Consider the following 27,163-nt stretch of genomic DNA (forward strand, 5'->3'; position numbering starts at 1 on the left):
GCTACTTTATATGTTTCATAGCTCCAGAATAAGATGTCTGGCTTTATATTTAATTGCAAAAGACTAATCAATGGATACTTATTTTCAGAAATAAACTAACTGCAGAAAAAAAAAATCCAAATGAGAGTGATCTGAAACCTGCCAGTTCCTATAGATATGCTACTTCTCCCTGTGTATTCTAGAGACCTCTGGGATGTAACTTTTGCTAGACCTGTACAGGAAGTACAAGAGTGAACAAAAAGTCTCAGGATTCTATCATTATTTCTTTGGGTCCTCCACAGGTAGACATGTATAAGACTGCTCCTCTGCTTACAGATGCCTGTGAAGGCAGAATTTTTGCCTGACTTATCTCAGTTCCCACGGTGTGAGACACAATGTAGTTTTGGTATCTGATACAAGGTGCTCAATAACATTTAATTTTGGAATGAAGTGATGCACCCAGACTTGGTTGCTGTCACTCTGGGATAGAAATACAGTGGACATATTGTTTGAGTTTCCTGCTGTTAGCTGGAGAACAAAAACTTTGTAATTTTGATTTGTCAAAAAAAAAAAAGAAAAAACAGGCAACAGAATGTTATAAAATAAACTCTATTATCTGAGATTTCTAAACTTTTATCCTTCAATGAAAATGAACACATGCTGAAGAGCTGATGAATAGTCTGCAACGACGACAGTCGACATTTGGACTTATTCTTGATCCAAGTCCTTGACATTTTCTTCCAGCTGCTGTTGACTCCAGTTCTCCATAGGATGAGGGTAGGGAGAGGAAAGGTTAGGCATCTCAAGATCATCTGTGAATCTAGGTGTTGATGTCTCTTACATAGTTATCAAATTTGCAGACTGAAAGGGCTATTATTTCTGCAATCAAGCTATCCCTTTGGAGTAAAAATCTAAAGTGGCTATGAAATCTGAGTCTTAGAGATGGAGCCCTCTTGCTTTCAGATTTAGGACTTTCTCTGTTTTGTTGTTTTAGTTTTTCTCATCAATGGGGGAACTGTTTGTGACTAAGCTTTGTTGAAATAAGAACTTTTCATATTTCCACTATTAGTTCTTACCTGAAACAGAAGAAGGGGAGAAAAAAACTAAATTAAATGAGAATCTTCCACTGGTTCTACTGATACCTGAGGCTGAAGTGACAGCTAAGGAAGAAGAGGCCAAGTGCACCCTGAAAAGTGGATAAGCCATGGTGGTAAACTACAGTGTGGAAAGAGTTATATGAGCAGATTAAAGGTAAGAAAAATTAAGGGCCCTCACACCTCCCAGGAGATGTGCCTTGTTTCAAACATGCACATTCAGAAACAGTCTGTTCTAGAAATGAGAGGATATTTTGCATGGAAATCTTGCTCCTAAATACATGTCATTTTTTTTTTTTTTTTATAGGAAGGTGGTGCCAAGGGAAGAGTCCTAGAATGTGAAAAACAGCAGAGTCCTTAGATACTATCTGTAATATTGTGGTTTATAATAAGAAATGTAAATTTGGTCTTTGTTCCAGCTTCTGGCAGAACTCCTAAAATGCTTATAATTACTCTTTTGTTATGTTAATGAGGTGACTTTTGGAAACTGCTGGAGGGCTGGAAGGTGATTCCCCAGGGAACCAACCATGATTCGGAAGACTGAAACTTTTACTTTTTTTTTTAAAGGCTTTATTTATTCATTCATGAGAATACATAGAGAGGGAGAAGCAGGCTCTATGCAGGGAGCCCGACGTGGGAATCGATTTCAGGTCTCCAGGATCACGCCATGGGCTGAAGGCGGCGCTAAACCGCTGAGCCACCCAGGCTGCCCTGAGATTTTTACTCTTATCCTCCTGACCTCTGAGGATGAGAGAGGGCTGAAGTTGATTTTAGCCGTCAGCTGCCAATGATTTATTCAATCATGCCTATGTAATGCAGCCTCCGTTAAAAACCCAAAAGAGGGATGCCTCGGTGGCTCAGCAGTTAAGCATCTGCCTTAGGCTCAGGGCGTGATCCTGGAGTCCTGGGATCAAGTTCCACATCGGGCTCCCTACATGGAGCCTGCCTCTCTATGTGTGTGTCTCTTGCGAATAAATAAATTAAATCTTAAAAAAAATAAAACTAAAAGGATGGGGGCCTCAGTGAGCTTCTGGGTTGGTGAACACACAGGTGCTGGAAGAGTGGAGCTCCCAGAAAGGACATGGAAACTCTGCATCCTTTCCCCATGACCTGCCCTATACACCTCCTCCTTCTGGCTGTTCCTGAGTTATATCCTTTTGAAATTAACCAGTAGAGCTCCTGGGTGGCTCAGTCCATTAAGCATCTGCCTTCAGCTCAGATCATGATCGATCCTAGGGTCCTGGGATTGAGCCCCGCATCAGGCTCCATGCTCATCGGAATCTGCTTCTCCTTCTACCTCTGCCCCTCCCCCTCTGGTCATGCTCTCTCTAATAAAATCTTTTTTTTTAAGATTTTTAAAATTCATTTATTCATAGAGACACAGAGAGAGAGAGAGAGAGAGAGGCAGAGACACAGGCAGAGGAAGAAGCAGGCTCCATGCAGAGAGCCCGACGTGGGACTCCATCCAGGGTATCCAGGATCACACCCTGGGCTGCAGGCAGCGCTAAACCACTGCACCACCGGGGCTGCCCTCTCTAATAAAATCTTTAAAAAATTAAATTAAAATGGGATGCTTGGGTGGCTCAGCGGTTCAGCGTCTGCCGTTGGCACAGGGCATGATCTTGGTGTCCCAGGATCAAGCCCCACATTGGGTTCCCTGCATGGAGCCTGCTTCTCCCTCTGCCTGTGTCTCTGCCTCTCTCTGTGTGTGTCTCTTATGAATAAATGAAATCTTAAAAAATTTAATTAATTAACCGGTAATCAGGGCTTCTGGCAGGCTCAGTCAGTGGAATATGCGACTCTTGATCTTGGGGTCATGAGTTCCAGCCCCACCTGGGGTGCACAGATTACATACATACATAGAAAAAAATAAACCTGTAATCTAGTAAGTAAAATGTTTCTGAGTTCTGTGAGCCACTCTAACAAGCTAATCAAACCCTAGGAGGAGGAGGTTCTCAGGAAACTGATTCAGTCAGATGTACAGGTGAAAACTTGGATTTGCTACTAGAATGTGAAGTGGGGGCCAGGGTGGAAGCAGTCTCACAGGACTGAACAATTAAGCTTTGGAATCTGATGCTATCTTCTACGAGGTAAACCTAGTAGGTAATGTCAGAATTGAGTTCAATCGTAGGACACCCAGGTGGTGTCCCCAAAATTTATTTTTCCAAAATTTTTCTGTTGGTGTGGGAAGGACCCATTCTATATTAGAATTGGTACAGGAATCTATTTACCATCCAAATACAGTTCCACTTTTGCCATGAGGAAAGAGTGGTATCAAGAGGCTAAGTATTAACTAAAGCCACAAGACCTATAAATGAAAAATTTGAAGCTAAAATCCATACCTTGAGCCCTTTCACTACATCTCAAAGTTTAAGAAAAGAGAGAGGAAAGGCTCCAATCTAGAGGAAGCCAACAGACTCTACAGTTTATTGGGTACTGCGGCTGGGACAGGAATAAAACATTAAGTATTCTTCTTAAGAGATTAGAGAGAAAGAAAGGAATCATCAGAAAGAGAAAAGGGAATATTAATAAAGGGCAAAGTTAAACCTTGGACTGATCTATTTACACCCTGTAGAGACCATTATCCTGTATTAATTAATTAATTCTACAGCAGGTTGTTAGAGGAGGCAATTAGGTTCTGACGGGGTACCTGGAGGTCAACAATGAGGAAGTCACTGGCAGCTACTGGGAAGATTAGAGGCCTGTCCTGGCAGGGCTCCACAAGAAGCCAGATCAAACCTGACCAACCAAGATGGCAGATGCCATCCATCTGAGGAAACCCCTGAAAATTAGGAAGAAAAAGCCAAAACTCTGCTTCCCACCCCAGGTAATAAATATTCCACCCCCTAAGTTAACAACTGTGAATAGAAGAAACCCAACCTGAGTTGGTCTGGTCTGCCTGAGTTTCTGCCTCTCTCTCTGTGTGTGTTCTCTCATGAATAAATAAATAAAATCTTTTTTTTTTTAAATAAAATCTTTTTTTAAAATTTGTTCCTTAAAGTTTTAGGTTTTTGGGTTGTTGTTGTTTTGTTTTGTTTTGTTTTTTCTGCTATCAATTCTCTTTATGATAGTAAGATCTAGAAGCTTTTGAAGGTATCATATATTTGGTGTAAAGATTATTTTCAAGTTAAAATATCTAAAATCTTATCTGAATTTCATTTATCTGACTAGAGCAGAACATCCCCAAAATACAGCTGCCACTTGAACCTCCCCCCACTCCAAGGGAGTTTCCTGAGAATTCAGCTGCATAGACACAGACCAATAGCATCAAAAAGTCCAAGAGAATTTTCCATACTTTTCCACTGAAACCCTGAAACCCTTTAAGTTGCTTTACAAACTTTTACCTCTGGGTATTCTGGGAGTTCTTCATTACTATGCAACTCCCACATGCATATGTAAATGAACCTTGCCTTTTCTCTTATCTAATGCTAGTTAATTCAAAGGTCCTGGATCATTCAAACCTAAGTGGGTAGAGGAAAAATTTTGCTCCCAATACTCCTTTAGAATTTTGCTTAATCAAAAGCAAAATTTTTCAAACTGCAATTGGGAACTACTAATAGGTTGTAAAATCAATAGACTAGACTGTTTACTACAGGTTTTACTTAAAGAATGAGGAAGGAAAATAGACACATTACATATAATAAGGCCTTTTGTTTGTTTTAAACATAATATTGGGTTAATAAAGATTTGTGTTTTTTACTGTGTTTTGTAGTAAAAAAAATCTGTAAAACTGCTCCAGAGAGAATATAGATCTAATCCATCTACCCCTTCTTTTCTCTTTTTTCATGCTATACAAACATGATAGTTGAGAGAGGAATGCAAATCCCATCAATGGCTAGTGTTGGTCTTTCATAAGTAACTGTACATTTGGGATATTTCTATATTGGTGACCTGAGATCTCAGTAGGTTGTGGTCCTTCTCACATATTTCAGTTACCTAGTAACCTTTAAAAGATACCCCAAACACATGTGAAACCATTTTAATCAACCTCTAGCTGTGATATCTAGGCATTTGTGTCAGGCAAAACCTTACCAGGTTCTTATAATGACAGCATGATTTAAAGCTACTTAGGAGGCCTGCCCTATTTCCCATGGTTCTCTTTATTTCTCTCTAACTCTTCCACCATGGGCTTCTTTTCCATTGGGCCTAAAGATTTTAACCTTCCTTTTTATGATCTGAGATGAATCTCTCTTTCTTAATTGGATTGCCAAGGCAAGAATCTCCTTCTGTTTATCTACCTGGGTCTTTACAAAGTTCACCTCTAGATTCCTCTTCCCAAAGCTAATTCACCACAAAGTCTTCCTCAAGTCAAGTAGCTGGGCTTCCCTATGTTTGTACTTGTCAATCATGGATAATGATTTACAGGTAGGGTCACTGGGTGCTGTGGGATTAACATAAACTTCCAGGTCCTTCCATTTTTCTGAGCCACAAGGCAACTGGTTCTAGTAATCTGAGAATAGTCCTATTCAGAAGAGGCCTTAGAAACAAAAGCAACATAGGTACAAGAAGGTAGGAGAAGTGCCTGGGTGGCTTAGCCACTTAAGCGTTTGCCTTTGGCTCAAGTGATGATCTTGGGGTCCTGGAATCAAGCCCCACATCAGGCTTCCTGATCAGTGGGGAGTTTCCTTCTCCCTCTCCCTGTCCCCCTCCTCTGCTCCTGCTCTCTCTCTCTCTCAAATAAATAAAATCTTAAAAAATAAAAAATAAAGAAGGTAAAAGCAATCTTAGGTGACCTTTCTTAACTGGCACCTAACAGATCAGGCAGGGATGTCTATCGGGGTGGGCACTGCACACAGCAAAAGCTCAGTAAATACCGAGTCTGGTGTTTAGGGGATAGGCTGAAGATATTTTGGAGGTTTGTAAATATTTTTGCCAATCTGAAGGTAATTTGGTTTGGTTTGGCTTTTCTCAACATAAGAGTTGAGAATCAAAAGGTGACTGGGATATTATAGTTTGAGTGCAATAAATTTGTATTTTGCCAAGGATCAGTATAAGCTATACTTATTTCAATTTTTTAGTACTTTATTTTTTTAGTACTTTATTTAGTACTTTAGTACTTTATTTTATTTATGAAAATAAAATTGAATTGAATATTGGGGTTTTGCTCCTTTTAAGCTCATGGCACCTTTCTGGTGCCACATTTCTCACATTTCCTCAAAGATTACTGACTTAGAATCTAAATTCTGCTTGCTTGTTCTTTTAGCATTATAAGACAGAGTTTATCTAATCTTGGCAAATTTTACTCAATTAAAATAATTGTTCTCTTACAATTTCCCATCTTTGAGGATTGTTCTTTTCTTCTTAGGCTTGCATTAGTGAGGTGTGATTTGTACCTAAATGATGGATTTCCCAGAGCTACTCATTCCCGGAGCCTAGAGTCTGGGGACATATGGAAGGAGCACCTAGGAGATAGCCCACTCTAGATTGAGGATTATGAGTCATGAGGCTTTGAGTAGCTGTGGCCTCCCCATCATCTTTTGTTTTCATAGCTGAGTATGGCAAGAGAAAAGAAGGCTCGGAGAATGAACTCCTCTTGTGGGTTTTGACCACTTACCTCTGGAAATACGATTCAGGTGAGCCAGAAGGCTCAGACTCTGTTCCCTGATATCTCTGTTTTCATTATACAGCTGGGCAACAGACTCCAGGCTCTGCCTGTCAAGGTTTGTTGTGTGTCCTATTCCAGGAAATAATTACAGTTTAGGCAAGTTAAACAGATTTGCTTGAGATAATGCTTTCTGCAATTCCCTTTCCCTTTCTTAGCCCAGAAGAAAACCCTGGGGACTCATACGTTGGGACTTTAATGTGATGGGCCAGAAACTTAATTTTCACAAGGTCCTTAACAAATAGAGCTCATTCATTTGTGTTATCACACCTAATGTCTGAAATGATGAAGGAGACTTTTCTCATGAAATAGCTGCTGCTTTGGTGTGGAAAAAGAGGCCCAGTCACTGTTCTGGTCCAGCCCAAGACTGAGGAATAATGGGCACTGTGTGAGTACAATCCAGGAAGAGGATGTGGGAAGAAGATCCACAGTGTAGACAATGAAGGGTAACCAAGACATTAGGGAAGGAGATGAGGATGAGAATGGCAGCAGCAGAGACCCTCACTCTGAATGACTATCACACGAGAGGAGAGGAGCAGCAGAAAGTATATAGCAGAGGAGCCAACAAGATGGGTTTGGAGATCAGACAACTCTAAGATGGAGGGATAGCTCAGCCTTGGGGCCAATCTCTATCTGAGCCTATTTACTCATCTAAAAAGCAGGAATATTTATCCATGCCCTCTTCTCCCTAGTTGAGTCATTTGTAAGAATAAGTGAAGTAAGGTATATCAAGTTCTTGAAATCTTTGAAGCCTTGCAACACACAAGTCCTTAGATACATACTGCCAGAAGCAGGCAGACTTAGGCCACCCCTACTGTTTCCTTGATCAGAAATGCTGAGATGATGTTCCAGCTTTTCTTGAAGGCAGTCAGTGATGAAAAGAATCCCTTCAGGTGCTGGTGTAGGTTCTGAATCTCATCTTCTGGAGCCATTCCACCAAGACAGGGAATGAGGTAGAAGATGGAGAATCCTTATCACTAATGGGGTGGCCAAGGGCCTCTCAGCAAGATCCCTGCCTTTTACCATTCTTCTGCCAACTTCCTCTTTCATCAGGGATAACAGAGAACTTCCTTTAAGAGCCCTTAAAGGCCCTGAAACAAAGTATGGTCCAGTGTTAAGCAAACTCCACAGGACCACCTCTCAACACAAGGATATGGGAAGTATAAAGGAGGTTGACACAGGTGGAAAACTACCTGAGTAAGGTTTATCTGGTACTAGGAAAGATAAGGCCACCTTTTATGTAAGACTTCTGGGTACTAGTGGATGTCCCTACTAAATACTTCTCCCGCATGATTTATGACTGAACATCTTTTAATAGATGAAAAGACCTCCCTCTACATCTCAAGGTGAAATAGGAAATAGGAACAAGGAAGGCTTTGTAAGGGGACTGCCTGAGTAATAAAAGGCACCTACCATTGGCAAAAAGACAAAACCTGACATGGATTATATCACTATTTAAAAACTCAGTTAACACTGAGTGGATTAAGATAGTTTCATTCTCAGGGTGCATAGGTGGTTCAGTTGGTTGAGCACCTGACTCCTGAGTTTGGCTCAGGTCATGATCTCAGGGTTGTGAGACTGAGCCCCATATTGGGTTCCATGCTCAGCACATAGTCTGCTTGTCCCTCTCCCTCCACTCCTTCCCCTGCTCTCTCTTATAATTTAAAAAAGAAGTCTCTTTCTCATGCCTACAAGAGGACAGAAGACATACAGTTCTCTAATAATCCTAACCATTAACCCCAAAGGAAAGTCAAACAGTCAAGGGAAAGGAGATGAAGGTTGAGGTTTTAATCTTAATCTACACACACACACACACACACACACACACACACACCAGTGTCGCTGCTACACCTTGGGACTCTTACATACCTGGAGGAGCTACACTGGCTAGTTTGGGTTTTTTTAGGAGAGGGGCATGCTAGTGGAATGGCTATTAGATTGGGCCTTTTTTCTAGTTAATAGGCTGGTTGTTGGTTTAGATCAGATGACAGCGCTAAGACTAAATCCACAGCCATTTTTTAAAAATGGTGTCACACAAAGAATGGGAACCCGATCATTTATCTGAAGGTTGCCAAGAGCTGAGCCTTGTCTTTAGGGAAACCACCTGATATTCTGGTACTAACATGAAACAATAAGAAAGCAAGTCATCTGAGGGGAGATGAAGACTGGATATTGGAACCATGATTCTGCATCTCCAAAAATATAGGCAAGACTCTCAGTATTTTGGGATGCTTAGGTGGCTTAGTGGTTAAGCACCTGCCTTCGGCTCAGGGCGTGATCTTGGGGTCCCGGGATCAAGTCCCACATCAGGCTCCCTGCATGGGGCCTGCTTCTCTTTCTGCCTGTGTCTCTGCCTCTCTGTGTGTCTCATGAATAAATAAATAAAACCTTAAAAAAAAAAAAAAGACTGTATTTCTCAGTTAGAAAAGCTTAAGGGACACTGTTCAGGAACTATAATTAGCAAGGACATTCCCTGAAAGCTATGATGCTTCATTTTAGACAAGGTCTATTAGATTTTATACACATGCTGAAGTAGTGGCAGAGAATCTGCCATGATCCCTTTAACTCTCAATCTGGTTTTTGCCTGGAGTCCATCAGTTTGTAAATGCCAGTGGGAGCCAAAGTGACTGAGGTGAGGTAGACCAGGAGCAATGTATATTACCTGACTCACCAGGGACCTGTACCTGAAACTTGGTCCCAGGTCTGTGTTCAGCCTAATCCCTTTCTCAAGGTTAATCTTTGGGGCCTGCCTACAGAGATGATCTCATTCAGCCTAGACAGAGGTACTAAGCATGTAGAAGTTACTGGAGTTTTATTCTCCATTCTTCCAGTGTTGGAGTTTTATTTTCTTTATAACGGGAGTACTCACTGGTGACTTCCACAGCAGAGCTGGCTTCCTGCACATCAGACAGGAAGGCATTGCTGCTGCGAGGTTGGTGAGAGTCACGGCGACTGGAATGAGTCAAATACCGTTCATCTAGTGAGTCTTCCAGGACTTCATTCACTTCTTGCTGGAGCTCCCTGCTGAGCCTGATGTGGTGACAGGGAAGGAGATAAGACAAGAGATTAAACTAAAGCAACCTGGAACCACAGCTTCACAGCTGGTCCCACCCGACACTCCTGGAAGAGTGCCAGAAACCCAAGAGGCCACTCAGATGAGAGAGCATAACAATCCACTTCTGACTGGGCTTAGTGTGCCTAGAGTTGGGTAGAAGGGAGCAGCCAGAGCTCAGTGTGCTGACTTCACCACAGGCAGATGGGGAAGTAGACTAAACTACTCTCAAATACACTCATGACATGTGCAGACCTAGGATAGTGGTTTGAAAATGCTGCAGACAACTTTTGCTTAATATAATATGAAATGGTCCATTGTATCCTGGCTTCTGAGACAATATTTTGCTTTGTTTTTGTTTTGTTTTTTTACCATACGGATTTTTAGAGTACAGAAACCAGGGATCTCTGGCTACTTTGCCTTTAGGTCAGACTAACTCCAGCTAACTAAACTTGATGAATTACTAGGAAATGGTAACCAGTACAAGAACCAGAGAATAAACAACATTGTTTAAAAGGACATATCACTGTACGATGAATGAATGAAATAGGTACAATTGGCAGTTTCTGAGGGTTTTTTTTCCTGGATCTGGGACTTTGGCCTCTCGGTCTCTTGCTTCAGGAATCTTCTCTAGACTTTACCATTCCATTATCATTTCATCACTGAGTTACCTGGGTGCCAGTGGCTCCTGTCTATCTCCATCCTTCTTATCACTGTGACTTTCTGCGAATCACAAAATAGAAACAGCTAGTCAGAAATTGAGCAGATCCCATTTCACACATTACAAATATGAGGGCCTATATGACCAGAAATGTAATACTCTACATGTTTGTTCAGAATGCTCTGAGAGAGGGCTTAGGTTGTGTCTTCAGAGAAGTAGCCTGGCAGGCTTTCCTGAGTAACACTGGACAGTGTGTTCCTAGTGTGGTGAATCATCACTATGACATCTGCTACATCTGACATCAAGGCAAAAAGTTTATTTTTTTTAAGATTTTATTTCAAAAAGTTTAAAATGTCTTTTGTCCAGTGCATAGAATACTTGCTCAGCTACTTTCTGGACTTCTCCAGCTGTAACCTTCATTTTTGCCACACAGCTAACTGGTGGCTAGACCATGGTTGTGTGTCCTATTAAGCTCTCATAAAGAACTCACTGCAGTCTCTGAGGAGCAAAAACTTCAGGAGAAACTACCTAACTCTTCTAACCAAATGACTGGGAAAAGGCACCTATGCATGCCAAAGTGTATGGAGAGAATTTTCCCTCCTTTTTTTCCCCTCCTCTTTCCTGACCTCACCTAGAGACCAGCCCAGTTGCAGAACTGCATTTATTGTCAAGGCAGCTAACAGTGATCTAACCCACAGGAGAGAATCTAGCTCTCTGATCAAAAGAAACAGGATAAAAGGACCTCTTGCCTAAAAAGTGTGAAGAGTGCTCCCTTTTATTTTCTATTTCTCAATTTTCTTGCCTCCTTGCTCTTAAAGTTATGCAGAACTGCAACGTAATGTATGAAGAGACATCTCTGAGAGAACTCAATTTTTCTGAACAGAGGAACTTGGAAAAGGGACTCCTGGGAACCTGAAAGTATGGAAGAAATACCAGAGAGAAAAGAGGCTAAAAAATGGTCTATGAGCTGATGACAAAAGCCCCAGGGCTCATCCCCAAACTGAGTATGTGTAGAATAGACCCAATGAATCATGACAAAGGATTAGAGAATTGAATTACCACACAAACCACCACCTACTCCAGACTAAACCAAGTAACATATTTGCTGGACAGACCCAAACAGCATATCAAAAGCATTGAACACGACCTGACATTGGAACTACTGACTATAGAAGGTGAGACAGAACTTGGAGTTGAACCTAATGGGGCTGATTGTCCCAAAACTTAATTTCCAGAGGGTTTTAACAGGACCCAGGGTCTTACAATATTCAAAATATCCAGAGTACACTACAAAAATATTCAACATAATAGAAACATATAATCATTTCAATAGATGAATAAAAAGCATTTGACAGAATTCAATATCTAGTCAAAATAAAACTCTCAGAAAATAAGGAATAAAAAGGAATTTCCTCAAATCAGTTGGAAACATTTCTTGGTTGGACCATACCTATTCATGTTTGCATTAAGAGACATATTTTTCCCCCTGTTGTCAGCAGTCGCTAACATAAAACAAAAAAAAAAATTCATTTGTTCATTCAAATATGAATAAATAAAACATAAAAAACCCCAAAGGGAACTTCCTCAACCTGATAAGGCACTACGATTGTTAATTAGAAAACTCAATATTATTTTAAGATTTATTTGAGAGAGACTGTGTGAGGGAGGCGCAAGGAGAGAAAACCCATACAGGGCTCAATTCCACAACCCTGATCATGACCTGAGCCAAAATTTAGAGTCAGATGCTCAAGTGACTGAGCCACCCAGGGGCCCCAGAAAACTCTGTATGATTAAGAATGTCAATTCTGCTCAAACTTTTCATAGATTCAAAGCAATGCCACTCAAAATTCTGGGAGATTTTGTTGCTGTTGCTTTTTTTTAAAAAAAAAAAAAACACATAATGACAAGCTAATTGTAAAATATATATGGTAAGGTGAAGGACCTTGTTTTCCAAAAGGAGTTCTTAGATACAACTACAAAAGCATGATCCATAGGTTGGACTTCATTAAAATTAAGAAATTCTGCTCTCTGAAAGACACTATTAAGAGAATGAAAAGATAAGCCATAGATGGGGAGAAAATATTTGCAAATTAAATATCCCATAAAAGGACTTGTATCAAAAAATGTTAAGAACCCTCAAGATTTGATCATAAGAAAACAACTCAATTTTAAAATGACAAAGTGTGGGACCCCTGGGTGGCTCAGCAGTTGAGTGTCTGCCTTCAGCTCAGGGCATGATCCCAAGGCCTGAAGTCAAGTCCGGCATTGGGCTTCTTGTGGGGAGCCTGTTTCTTTCTCTGGCTGTGTCTCTGCCTCTCTCTCTCTCTCTCTCTCTTTCTCTCTCTCTCTCTCTCTCTCTCTCTCTGTATGTGTGTCTCTCATGAATAAATACATAAAATCTTAAAATAAAATAAATAAAATAACAAAATGTTTGAACACTGGCTTTACCGAAGATACAAGGAGAGTCAACAGGCATATCAAAAGATCCTTAAAATCATTAGTCATCAGGGAAATGCAAATTAAAACCACAATGCCATATACCCCACACTTACTAAATTACTGAAACAATAAAAAGAAAAAGAAAAAGAAAAAGAACAACAACCTAAAAATATCAAAATATCGAAAGTTGATATTGGGGAACAACTGAAATTTTCACCACACTGTCAGTGGAAATTTGAAGTGGGATGGCCACATCGGAAAACAGTTTGGCAGTTTCTTCTAGGTTAAACATACACTTACCACATGACCCATCAATCCCACTCCTAGATGTTTACCCAAGCGAAGTGAAGTGCAGTGAAAATGTATTTTTACACAAAAATCTGTATGTGAATCTTTATAGCTATTATTCATAATTGCCCCAAAATGGAAATAACTCAAATGCCCTTCAGTGGGTGAACAGATAAATAAAACTGATATATCTATATAATGGAATAGTACTCAACAGTTAAAAAAAGAAACCAACTACTGATACATTTTGCAGATGGAAAATCTGTATGGACAGAAAACAGATTCAGGGACTGGAACTGGGGCAGGAGACAATAGTTGACTACAAAGAAGCACAAAAAACTTTTAGTGGTGATAGAACTGTTCCGTATCTTGATTATGGTGTTGTTTACATTACTGTATGCATTTCTCAAAGCGCACAGAACTGAGGCTACAGTGGACTATTTTTATGTAAATCAATAATCCTTAAAAGAAAGAGGAAATACCTGTGAGGGTTCACCTTGGGCCCAGGTGAGTGACTCTAGGTATTTCTACCTGATAGCATCACTATTAATAGGCTGAGAAAAAGCACAAAACAGCAGGACATCTGGCTAAAAAGTCACTCTTAGAGTCGTTGAAGCATGGAGACTTACTTATGTGAGGATCTAAAAGGTCTCCGTAGCATGCAAGCCAACTTACCAGTGGTGAGTTTGCTGGCTAGGCTCTCTGCCAGCTGGCTTCCTTGGGCCAGTTGCTCACAGAATCTCTGCCCCTGGTAGGAAGCAATGTCAGTGCTCCTGAGGAGGCCCTCAAAAGACTTGACCGTGTTCTTTGTATGCTGAATAAAAAGGTAACAGACACCTTTCCCTTCCTGTATCCTCTGTCGTAAGTGGGTCAGTTCTTGGGCCTGAGCCTGAATTAGGGGATCATATTTCCTAAAGTAAAAAGAAAAGTAAAAGGTAACAGTGCATAGGTTACGGAAGTTTCAGCAGAGATATCTCATAGAATGCCCCTAAGGAATTTCCCAAGTTGAATTCTTACACAAGTTGTGGGACTTGCCTGTGGCAGAGGGAATGAGGAAACAGCATTGGGTTTGTTTCTTTGTTTTTCATTAACCTTACTTTGAAAAGATGCCCCTTCAGTTTCTCAGTTAAGCCCACATCCATTTCCATGGAATATATATCATCAAGCATTATGCAGAAAGTGACATGCACACACACACACAAACCTCATATAAAAGTATTCGATAGGTAGATGTGGTGTTGACTCAAAGGATGAAAAGAAAATCCATGAAAGGGTCAAGAAGGACAGCATTCTTTGAAAAAGAATGAAAAAAAAAAACCCATAATAAGTAAGAAGACACTAAAGAGTAATAAAGTTCCAAGTAACAACAATTACATCACTCTAAATGGGTTTTCACCATTTTCTAATGATTATACAAATACTCTACATGGATTCTAATCTAAAATGTGAGCTCTCTGAAGCTAGAGACAGTGTCACATACTACCCAACTTACAGTACCCAACAGAGTGTATAACACAGGTAGGCACTCAGTCAATACTTAGAACCACATAATCCTAAAGCTGGACTAGACATTTATAGTCATCTACCTCATCTGATGCCTGAATCTCCTCCCTGCTGTCCTACTAAGTGATACTCTACAGATTGTCTTTCAAACTCTATTCCACAGAGTTCCTATAAAGTGTCAGAGCTGGTAAAGGCATAGACTAAAGAGCAACAGAAGCTCCAGACCTGGGCTTCCTGCAAACAATTATCTCTGTTTTAGTAGGTTTAATGAGTTTCTCAGATTTAATTTCAACAGAGTTAAAAGATATCTTGAATGCCACAATCCACCCTGTATTTGAAACCCTTCTGAGGATAAACAATGTTGGTCCTCAGCACATTAATAATCTATTTTCTATACAACAGCTGCTTGATTATCTATCTACCTAATAGCCCTACCAGTTAGTACTTCATATAGTATGATACTTAGAAAAAAAATCAAAGTTGAGAAGGAAAAACATTTTTATCATGAAAAGGCACTTTGGAAAGCTTGGAAAATATCTCTTGTGGTAGAAAATGCTAGTCCATAATGACAACCACCATACCTATATAAAAAAATAAAAGCATAATAATTACAGAAAATATTTGTTGAGATGACCTCCATATGTGTCAGAGATGGTTCTAACTTGTAATCATGCATTTAATCTTCATAACCTTCTGAAGGTTATGATACTGTTCATATTTTCATTTTACAGATGAAATAGCTGAGGTAACTGAGATGTAGGAAAGTTAAGGAAATTTGCCCAAAGTCACACAGCTGGAAGCCACATTGTTAGTATTCTATCTCAGGCATCTGTCTCCATTTTATTTATATGCTATTTAAGGAAGGACCCCAGAGACTTAACTACTCTACCAACTCACTCCCATAACCCCACAGTTGTCTTTATCTAGTTCTGTGCCTACCATGTACTTTTCTGTTTCTGTCCTTGGACGAATGTGCTCCTTATACTAGCAGCCTGGGCTACCCCACTTCAAAATAGTAATTCACACTTTCCCACAGGTACCTCCTTACCCAAGTCTTGCAGATGGTTTCATCTTCTCTGCCAGCTCCCTGCCAAACTGCACTTCCTCCTCCAGCATGGGGTCAATGAGGGCTTTGTACTCTTCATTCTCTGAGAAAATAGACACACTTGCCTCAGTGGAAAGCTGGACATGCTGCTATAGTCACTGCCTTCAATGGAAGAGGCAAGGTCCATCCCAAGTACAAATATAACTCCATTACCAAGCTCCATACTCCGATATCCACATCTCATTCCTCAATCTCCTACAATTTATTATCAAATTCCTCAACATGGCATTTGAGATATGAGGATAGAGAAGTTCATGGGCAGGTAACTTACTGAAGATTATTAAACTAGAAGGAAACAAGTCAGAATTCACATTGAGGTCTGGCTCCAAATCTTGGGCCACTTTACTAAGCCTAAGCCTCGTAGGCTCTTAGGTAAACCATTAACCTGGGACATGAAGTAGTGATTTCTTGTGTGTTGAGGGAAGGCTCCAAAGATTTTTTTTTAGATTTTATTTATTTATTTGACAAAGAGTGAGGAAGTGAGACAGAGAGAGAGAGAGAGAGAGAGACCATGAGCAGGGGGAGGGGCAGAGGGAGAGGAAGAAGCAGACTTCCCTCTGAGCAGGAAGAGGTGGGGCTCAATCCAGGGACTTCAGGAAGATGACCTGAGCTAAAAGCAGCTGCTTAATCAACTGAGCCACCCAGGCACCCTAGACCTCCGAAGATTATAGGACTGATAGTCCTCCTATGTTGAGAGTTTCAATAATCCTCATATTTCAAAGATTTCAAAGTTTATCTGGATACAACTGTGTAATATGTATATGAAGGGGAAATATCTGAAAGACATGTTCAAATGCTACCAGGTGTTGTGTTAGATTAGAGGGAGAACTAATACATAGTGCTTCCATGGCACTGGTCTAGTAGATTTTTCAAGAATTATCATCATGCTGTCATCACCACTAGTTAAAAAGGTAAATATTCTTATTACCATTAGAGATGAGGAAATTGAGGTATAAAGAGGATAACTTGGATTTTAACCCAGAAGTCTGACGCAAGGATACATGCTGTTAATCACTGCACTGTAATATCTTTACACCGAGATCTAGGATGATATCTTTTTTCTTCTTTAGCTTCAAAAAATTTGTCTTACAATTGTGGTTTTAATGAATGATGTTAATAAAAAAAAACACTTATATTTCCATACCCCAAAGCTCATCTTTTTTCTTTAATAAGTAGGCTTTTTAATTTTTCTCCATGTCTACTAAGTTGGATAGCAAATTTTATCCCCCATTGATTTATTGAAATATAACTGTAGAAATTTGGAAGCAAACTCAACTTCAATATCAGCAAGAATCCTCCTAATATTCCTATCTCTCATGTGCCCTCACTTGCATCATGTTTCCTTCAGTCACTATAGCTTCCTGCGGGCCCCATTACCAACAGTTTTGGAATTGTCCAAGGATTTCCAAATGTGAGAACTGAGCATGGAGACGGAAGGGCCAGCTCCTACACTGACCCGGTCTGCTGGACTAAAGGCCTTGCCCACTTAGCCTCATTCTCATTTTGGCCACACATCTCAAAGTCCAGATCCTGGACTAGCTTGCTGTCTGCAAAGCTCATATTCAGGGAGAGATTGAAAAGGTGTTACAGAGTCTCTGACTTTCCTGGAAATACTTTCAATATCACCAGCGTGTGAGGAACAGCTTCTTAGAACTTGTGTAGGGAAAAAAATCTTGCTCCAGGCATAAGAACTTCCCTCTGTGTCTGCTACTGATGTTCTGATCTCCAGGTATCTGTGGTTCAGTTGGGAACAGATAGTTCTAAGCTCCTATAAGGCAGGAAGAGAATACTAACTAGTACACTTCTAGTGCATCTAGTATAATGCTTTGCAAATGGGTACTTAGTAAAAGTTGGAATTGAATCCTGAGATTTAATTAAGCCAACAGTGATGCTATATGTTTCTAGAATCTGACACATGTTCCTGAGACAGAAAAGACAGCTTAGTGCCGGAACCAAGATTTTAGCTTCTGTGCTTCTGTAAACTTTATCCCTTTCTGCCTCAGTGTTTCCATCTTTTGCAAACTGAGGGTAAAATACTCACTTCTACCTTCCTAGGACTGTGGTCAGGATGAGATTTATTTTGATGAAGAGAGAAGAATAAAGTAGAGTGTTTAGTTTCTCCTAGGGAAGATAGGCAATCATTTATCACTATGGTGACTGTGAACCCATAGGGCTTACTATATTTCTGCAGCTGGTTGGCCAAGATGTAAGCAGTAGCCCTGGATGTGAGGAATCTCTCTGTGAGGTCTCGGAAGTTCTGTTCGTTTTTTTCCAGCTGGGAGCACAAGTACTGATTGGTTTCCAGGCTGCTTATTTCTGTCCTTGGATCAGAGAAAGTGGTGAGCGATTCTGCCATGATGAAGCTTGTGGTGGTAGAAGTAGAGCCAGAACCTGGGGAGCAGAAACCCAAACAAATAATTAGAAACAAGTGAATAGATTATGGTGATGGTTGCACTGCCTGGTGAATTACTAAAAATCCTTGAACTGTACAACGCTAATAGTAAGTTTTATAGTTTGTAAATTATACCTTGCAGTGTCATTAAGTGGGAAAAAATGGACTTAAACAGGTCAAGAGTATACAGATGTAATTCATACTTACTTTGGGGCTAAACTTTGTAAGCATTCCACAGCTGTAACAATTCTTAACCACAAAAACAAGGCCAGAGCTCAGAGCCTAGGGCACTGCCTGCACTCAGGCTCTGTTAACAGTGCCAGACAGAGCATCCAGCCTGCCTGGTAACTGTTCAGAGTCACAATAACAGAACTAGAAAGTGGGGAGTGTCATGGAATCTTAGATGCCACTGCCTTCCAGTAGCTGAGGCCATGCTGATACACAAGGCCACCTGGTTTGTTGTGAAGGTCACCACTGACAGGACCACCCTCGAGCCCTAAGCAGCCACTCTCAGTATTTGTATGCCCATGTGCTGATACCACAAACTTATCTCTTTCTAAATTTAAACATATTTTCATTGTTTATTCCTTTAAGTGCATAGAAAACACGAAGGAATCAATAATTTTCCAAATTATTTCATTGTCTTAAAGACTGTTATGAAGTCACTTCACTTTTCCTTCATGAAAAATTTAAAACTTTTAGATACTCTCGGTGTTCTTTTGTTCTCTAGGTTTATTCCATATTAGTCTAATACTATAAGAAAAAATTCTGAGTAGAATATTTAATGTGTAAATAACTGTAAGGATTTCTATCTCATGTCTGAATTTTCTTCCTGCCATAGTCCAGGGTTATGTCCTGGGGAAGCATACTGACTTTTCAAAACACTTGAAGTCAAGTTTGACTTCCCTACTTCCTAGCCCTGTCCTACCTGTGTGGGTTGCTTTGTGTTTTAATCTCTATATACATATTTTGAGATTGTCACTTATGAATTTTATTCTTGCTCCACAGGGTATCTTTCCCATTTGTCAAAGTCATGAAAGAGTTTTTGTATAGGTCTTTGAATGCATGTAGTGGCCACCCTGGGATGACTTATAAACTAATTGTATCCTTTACGTCCAGAGTAGTTTTTGCAGAACACTGACAGTTTGTGTTGGCCCATGTATATTGACTTGCAGTTGTTTTCTCAGAACAAGGTAGAAATCAGGTCGTGGGTGGATGGTGGTTGGTTGTGATTCACAGCATTCCTGTGCAATGACTTCATGATGTAGAGGCTGAAGTTTTCAAGAGAGGCACAGTTAGGAGAGCAAGGCATCCCCTGACACCTCCTTACTTCCTACGGAGCCATTTCTCCCTCAGGTTTTGTGAGTCTGACACTAGAGAAACTTCTCTGGAGTATCTGTCTCTTCCCATTTTTCCAGGCTAGTGGCCCATACTTGTATGACAATGGCCACCTCCATATGTGTCACTGAACATTCATGACAAAGTGAAAGATGACCTGACAACCTACCTACCCCACTTGCCAACTTGAACTGGACTATGTGATAGTATTGGCTTGTGAGATATCTCAAAATTTTATGATTTCAGTCCTTTTAAATGTATTGAGGCTTTTTTTATGGCTTAGTGTATGGTTGAATATTCTAAGTACAATTGAAAAAAATGTATTATTCTGTTCTTTTTGGGTGGAGTGTTCTATAGATGTCTGTTATGTCATGTTGTTTAAGTCTTCAATCTCCTTATTGATTTATTGATCTTCTGCCTGGTTTTCTACCTACTATTCAGAGTGTGGTATTGAGGTATCCAACTATTATTGTTTTGTTTTGTTTTTTAAGATTTTATTTATTTATTCATGAGAGACACAGAGAGGGAGAGAGAGAGGCAGAGACATAGTCAGAGGGAGAAGCAGGCTCCATGCAAGGAGCCCAATGTGGGACTTGATCCCAGATCCAGGGATCACACCCTGGGCCAAAGGCAGACACTCAACTGCTGAGCCACCGAGGCATCCCTCCAACTATTATTGTTGAATTGCCTATTTCTCTCTTTGATTCTGTCAGTTTTGGTTTCTTGTGTTTTAAGACTATTAGATGCAAATGTTTTTATTAGTATTATAACTTCCTCATGGTTTAACCTTTTTATCATTATAAAAGATCCTTCTTTATCTCTCATAAATTTTTTTAAAGAATTTATTTATTTATTCATAGAGATGAAGAGAGAGAGAGAGAGAGAGGCAGAGACACAGGCAGAGGGAGAAGCAGGCTCCATGCAGAGAGCCTGACGTGGGACTCGATCAAGGGTCTCCAGATCACGCCCTGGGCTGCAGGCGGCGCTAAACCGCTGTGCCACTGGGGCTGCCCTCTCATAAAATTTTTAAAAATTTATTTATTTTTCTGAGAGAGAGCACACACAAGCTGGGGGGAGGGGCAGAGGGAGAGAATCTCAAGCAGCAGACTCCCCGTTAAGAACAGAGCCTGATCCAAGGCTTGATCCCAAGACCCTGAAATCATGACCTGAACTGAAATCAAGAGTCAGACACTTAACCGATTGAGCTTCCAAGGTGCCCCTCTCATAACATTTTTTTATGTTTTAAAGTCCCCTGTCTTTTTTGTCTGGTACTAGTATAGTCATTCCAATTTCCTTATGATTGCTATTTGCATAATTCTGGTATGTTATATGGCAAAAGGGATTTTGCAGATATAAATAAGTTGACCTTAAAATGGGGGAAATTATCCAGGTGAACTGACCTAATTACATGGACCCTATAAATTTGGGTCTAGAGGTCAAAGAGCCGAGAAGTCAGAGAGATTCAAAGCTTGTCAGGGATTCATTGAGGGAGAAACTCCTCATTGCTGGCTTTGAAGATGGAGGGAGCCATGGGCAGAGAAACCAAGTCCTTGATCCTACAATTTCATAATTAGTGGTACCTAAAATCATAAGCTGATAATTTTTTAATGCATTTATAATATCTGCCATACAGATTCAGACAGACTCTCACTGCTTCTGTGCATCCTTCTCTTCTGTTTTGTACTTGCATGTTACTATGTCTATCTAGATTTGGAGGCATAACTGCCAGTTATCATTCAGCCTTTTCTCTTTTTTTTGCACGTTCTACGTCTCTTTGGAGCCAAAGTCACCACTGAGGGAGGCTGAGTACAGGCAGCTGGTGTTACTGGAAGCCACAGGATTCTGATTCATCTAGACTCTGAATTTCACCCACCTGGAAGGTCCAAGCACACTCCTCACATCTTCCTGTCCGCAATATGTGGTTACTGCATAAAATCCTTGCCCTTCCCTGGACCCATGACATCTTTACTATTATTGGGGTATCTGGCCTACCCCAGAGCTACTCCTTTTCCTGGAGGTTCAGTACCTCAACCCCACTGCATAGGAAGAAGCTACTTACTAGGTGACCAGCTCAAGGCCAAGTATGCAAATCAAGGTTAAATGGTGACCATGATACTTTGTCTGGATCAGTCAGAGGTGTAGGCAAATGTGCCAAGGATATCGTATCTAAATATTCTACACTACAGAATCACACCAGAACTTAACTCCCCACCTTGAAAGATATAACCTGGAAGAGTACTTGTTATACTTCAATCAGAATACTAATCCTTCCAGAATCATAACTTGGCCCCTAATGCTTTTATTTCAAAAATCATTGCCAGGTTCTCCATATTTTTTTCGTTTCACAGCTTCTAGTTGCTAGATCTCTACATAGACCAGATTAACCTGTACAATAAACAGTCTAACAGAAGTAGTAAAAAGAATTACTGTTCTAATCTTGTATACACAATAAAGATTCCCACTGATACTCTGCAGAGGCAGCAAATGAACTGTGTTAGAGTGAACAGCAAACAAATACATTGGCCAGGAATCAAAACTAGGTAGTCCACATGAAGCCACGGCTACTGCCACTGAACTACCAATGGTCTGAACTCAAGGCTCCTTGCATAGTTCATAACATTCCCAATAGTTCAGGTTCAGGACTCAGTGACTCCATAGGTGCCAACTATGCTGAGAGCCCTTCTGGTTTTGGAGTTTGGTTTGGAAAGAATCAGCTAAAAGAGAGCTGCACTACATGAGGCTACAAATTCCCAGCCGGGGTCTGAAATCTAAAATTGTACAAAGGTCTCCATGCTCCAATGACACCTTGGAGACTTGACTCCTAAGAACCTCTCTAAGACCAAGTTCCATAACATTTCTTCCATGGGAGCTTCCTTAGAGGGATTTTTAGTGGCCTTTATTTATTTCAGCTGTTAGAGAACTGACTTGAAGCCAGAAGGTCAAGGCACACCAGGGTTGTTACTTGCTTTCGTCCCTGTTTTCTAATTTCTAAGCACTGGCAGAGGTTCTTCCTTCTTCCAATATGAATCCATGTTTCAAAGCTAACACAGTATAGTTCCCATTGCCTCAATTAAAGTCAGTTCCTGGCAGTTGGGCCCTGCAAATCTTCTTCCATCATCTCTCAGGGTCAGTATGGTCCCAATAGCCAAGGGAGAGAAGATTGCTCCTGGTTGATTACTCCTTTGATTAGCGTGGTCCAGATGCCTTCAGGACCTTGATAATTAGGAACCAACATGTGAGGGTGGTGCAAACTTTTGGAAATTTGTCTTCGAAGAGTAAGACCCAGGCAAAGCAACCACAAACTCAGTCTTAAGCCACCATATATATTGCTGTGTTTTTTCCACACTTGGGAAATAAACCAGCATCACCACTAGCAAGAGCAAACTGAGAGCACCCTGGCAGCATTTAGTGAAAGTAAGTGTGCACACATCCTGTTCTCCAACATCCCACCCTTATGTGTATACCACAGAGAAATTGTGTGATTCCATGATGAGGTATGAATGGGGATGATCTTTTTAGCTTTACTTGTAGTGTCCAGGACATGGGAACAAATTAGATGCCTATAAATGTGAGGAGAGAAAATAAAGATAATAAAAAGAGACAGGCCACAGTATTCTGTGCACCAGAAAGATATAATGAGCTAGATATTGAAAATCGTGCTAATAGGAAAGATTAGGAAAAGAAAAAAGATCTGCGGACTAATCTTTTATATCAATTAGAGTTCAGTTTAGAAAAAAATACTAGAAAGCTATTGATTTCATCTTGGAAGGACTGGAGAACAGTGCTCACACACTCTCTCTTCATCAAAGAAATAAAATCTTTTTTTAAAAAAGTGGTTTTAGGGTGCCTTGGTGGCTCAGTTGAGTGTCTGATTTTGGCTCAGGTCATGATCTCAAGGTCCTGGGATGAAACCCCACATCTGGCTCCCCACTAATAGACAGTCTGCTTGTTCCTCTCCCCTTTCCCCTCCCTTGCTTGTGCATGCTCTCTTTCTTAAATAAAATATTTATTTAAAAAAAATGGTGGTTTTAATCTATCCCCCTAAAATGGGGACCATGTTTTTTTTTTTAAAGACAAACACATTTAAATATACAAAGAGAAGCTACAATAAAAGGACCTATACTATACTCATTAGAGTGTATGCTTTTGGGGGTGGAGAAGGGAATGGGAGATGAACTAATAATGAAAGAGAAGGAGGGGGAGCCCGGGTGGCTCAGCGGTTTAGTGCTGCCTTGGGCCCAGGGCCTGATCCTGGAGACCGGGGATTGAGTCCCACATCGGGCTCCCTGCATGGAGCCTGCTTCTTCCTCTGCCTGTGTCTCTGCCTCTCTGTGTGTGTGTCTTTCATGAATGAATAAATAAATAAAATCTTAAAAAAGAAAAAAAAGAAAAAAGAGAGAAGGAGGAAAGGGCCTTGCTCAGAGCACCCAATTGCCACCATGTGTTCTGAACTAAGGAACAATGTTATCTTTATCCTATGCCCCTAGGATCTAAGAAAATCCATAGGTCATCAATGACATGGAATTTCAAAAAATGCTGAATATTTGACCAGTTAAAATAGGCAGGAAGAAATTTGTTTTTAACAACAGAAATCACACAATGAGGTGGGTAGAAGTGAAAACAACTGTCAGCAATCTCCAACCAACACTAAATACAACTAATTATGATGGATTCAAATCCTCTCAAATTGGATGTAAAAATAAATTCCAGCTATGGCAGTGTGTTAGACAGACAAGGGCTATATATTAAGAACAGTACAAGTCTGTCCCAGGCTAATTTTAAGGCATTGTAAGTGAAAATATAACTCTCAGACAAAGACAAAGGGCAAGGTGAAGCTTTTAAATTGGCTAAAGAAGTGATATTCTAGTGTCTACAGGAAATGTCAAATTGTTTTTCCCTGGCTGCCTTCTGTGGCCAAGATGGTGAGATAAAGGAAAGAAATCTTGGAATCTCACTTTTTATTCATCCTGTATAGGTTTCTGCAAGGCATCACAGTTTGAGGGGCACCTGGGTGGCTCAGTCGATTGAGTGTCTACCTTTGGCTCAAGTCATGATCCTGGGGTCTTTGGGGCATCTTGGGATGGAGCCCTGCATCAGGCCTGCATAGGCCTCCCTGCTCAGTTGGGAGCCTGCTTCTCCTTCTCCCTTTCTCCCTCTCTTTCTGCTACTCCCCCTGCTTGTGCTCTCTGTCAAATAAATAAATAAAAGCTTAAAGACATCACAGTTTAAAAGCTGCACTATTTGATTCTTGGTCTTTTCTAGACACTCAAAAGAAGCTTCAGAGGTGAGAAATTCAATTATCACCCAGGTTTTCCTGAGTAACTCAGCACATACTCAGAGCCAGCTTCCTGAACCTTCACTGTCTAAAGAACTGGTGAAAAAAATGGAAGGAAAGGTTTGGGAGGCACCAAGCAATGGGAAGGCAAAGAGACTGCTTTAGCCAAGGAGGAAATTAACTTTCCATAGGTCCACGCTAGATTTAGGACCAGACACAAGAGTCTGAACTAATTTTTTTTTTTTTAAGAATTTAAGTAATCTCTACACTCAGCATGGGCCTCAAATTTACAACATGTGAGATTGAGTCACATGCTCCACTGACTGAGCCCGCCAGGTGTCCTATTTTCTGATGTTTTTCTAGAAGTCTGTTATCTACTTTGGAAAGAGATTTCCTCCCAGAATTAGGCTCTTTCAAATTAGATATATTTTTTGAAGATTTTATTTATTTATTCATGAGAGATACACAGAGAGGCAGAGACATACAGAGGGAGAAGCAGGCTCCATGCAGACCCGATGCGGAACTCGATCCCGATACCCCAGATCACACCCTGAGCCAAAGGCAGATGCTCAATGGCTGAGCCACCCAGGCGTCCCTCAAATTAGATTTTTTTGAGTGCCATTGCTTTATAGAGCTACCTTACATAAATCCCCTAGTCAAGCCTCTGCTGCAGGTGTTTTCTATGTGCTACCAGTTCCAAAGAGAACAGCCGTGGAAAGCTATCTGAGACTTGCTGTTTCAAAGTCCTTCCTGAGACACTTTTTGATTAGACCTACTGCAGCAGTTGAGAAACAAACATCTCTGAATTCAGCAGCAGAATTCTGGCTTCCATGTGGGAGGTCTGGGTTCCATTTGTGGTCAAAGGAGTGTTTTCCTTGCACTTTTATGTGTCCAGTGCCCTCTGTTGTATTATCTATGGCACTAACAGGACAGGTTATTACAGGGTTGTGAGACTCAGGAGGCAACACTAGAAAGGAAAAAAGGCAACTATACCCCTTAGGTTAATTCCAGAGCAGAACATGCTGAGGTCTAAACAAGGGATTTTTCAGAACTGTCTTTGAAAAGACAAGTATGGTGGGTCATTCTGAACACTGGAAACCAAAGCCATTGCTACTTCTGTCCTTACCGAGGGCAGATATCTGGAATTTAAGGCGTTATGGGTCACTGATTAGCATCTGGGTCTTGGGCTGACCTCCGACCAGCATCTCACTCGGGAGTATCAAGAAATGAAGGTCCAGGAAGGAGAGAAGCTGCGGGGCCCAGCAGACACCATAATGACTGGGGAGGCATTAGCAGCCTAAGGAAAGATTTGTGCAAAGGAATTAGCGAGGATCTGAGGGATGCTACAGAGAAGGGGCCTCAGACTCTTCTGTGGAAGTAGGCCCTAAAATATTTTTGTCACTCCTGTTTATTTTATATCCCCCTAAGCAAGACTTTTGGTAGAAGGTTCATTTTAATGCTTATGGGTAAGCAGCACTGGGGGCAGGCCATGACAATCACTCGCTCGGAGGTTTAGAGGAGACTCTGGGAAAGGAAAGCTCTTAGACTCAAGTCGTTTGTGTAGGTCTGTTTTCATCAACTCTTTTCCTCAGCAGAGTAGACGAGTGTGGCGAGGGGAGGCGCCGGCGTGAGACCCCGGGGCCCCGCATCGCCCGGAGGACCCCGAGGGACGCGGCCGCCGAGCCGCGCGGACCGAGACCGCCTCAAGGAAGGCCGGGCGGCCCAGCTGGACCCCGGGTCCCCGCCACAACCTGCGGCCCCGCACTGCCGACCCACCTCCGCTGAGGCTCCGCACGCTCGGGCCGCACCGCGTGCTCGGACGCCGGCCTCCCTCCCCGCCACACACCCGCCGTGTCGGAAACCGCGCGGCTTCTCTCGTCAGCCCCGGTCCCGGAGCCACGCGCTCTCCCTGCGGTCGGTCTCCGGCAAACGGCTGTCCCGACGCCGGCGGAGAGAAGGACTCCGCTCGCGACCGCCGCTCCGCCAAGACTGCAGGGTTTGCGACCTTTAACCTGGGGACCGCCGGCTGGGCCGCCGCGGAGCCGAGTCCTGGGCGCTGCGCGTCACACGAGCCTCTCCCGGGCCGGCCTCGAGGGGCAGGACAGGGCCGGGCCCCCTCGGCGCCGCCGCTCCCGCCGGGTCGAGCCCCGCACCCCCGCGTGCGGCCGGCGGACCCGCTCCGGGCGGCGGCGATTCAAGGTGTCGCAGCCGGCGACGCGCAAGTGCGCGGGGCGCGCGGACGCACCTCACCGCCCTCGCGACCCGCGCGGGCCCCCCGCCCCCCGCCCCCTGCGGCCCTCGCGGCCCCGCGTCCTCCCGCGCGGGCGGTAACGTCCCGGCCGGCCGGAGCCGCCCAGACGCCCAGGCCCGAGGGCCCGGGAGGAGAGGGGCCGCCTCCCCCGAGGTCCCGTCCCATATTCGGCTCCCGAAACGCT

General features: G+C 41.9%; 1 protein-coding gene across 3 annotated transcripts; it reads right to left on the minus strand.

The window, feature by feature from the left end:
• Nucleotides 1-572: 572 nt before the first annotated feature.
• LOC144280446 (NBPF family member NBPF6-like protein) lies at nt 573-26,770 on the minus strand. Of its 3 annotated transcripts, none has more exons than XM_077842483.1 (8): nt 26,505-26,770; nt 17,902-18,114; nt 15,667-15,766; nt 13,791-14,026; nt 10,399-10,450; nt 9,545-9,705; nt 6,628-6,747; nt 573-726 (listed from the first exon to the last, which is right to left on the minus strand). In XM_077842483.1, exons 2-8 carry the CDS (start codon nt 18,077-18,079, stop codon nt 620-622), a joined length of 954 nt encoding a protein of 317 aa, XP_077698609.1. In that variant the 5' UTR covers nt 18,080-18,114; nt 26,505-26,770; the 3' UTR covers nt 573-619. The 3 variants fall into 3 exon arrangements, with proteins under 3 accessions (XP_077698609.1, XP_077698608.1, XP_077698611.1); XM_077842482.1 differs by lacking the exon at nt 26,505-26,770 and adding an exon at nt 18,323-18,478; XM_077842485.1 differs by lacking the exon at nt 26,505-26,770 and adding an exon at nt 18,323-18,478 and having other exon boundaries at nt 573-1,055.
• Nucleotides 26,771-27,163: the final 393 nt, after the last annotated feature.

This window comes from Canis aureus, chromosome 12 (assembly GCF_053574225.1).
Source record: "Canis aureus isolate CA01 chromosome 12, VMU_Caureus_v.1.0, whole genome shotgun sequence".
In the NCBI taxonomy this organism is placed as follows: domain Eukaryota; kingdom Metazoa; phylum Chordata; class Mammalia; order Carnivora; family Canidae; genus Canis; species Canis aureus.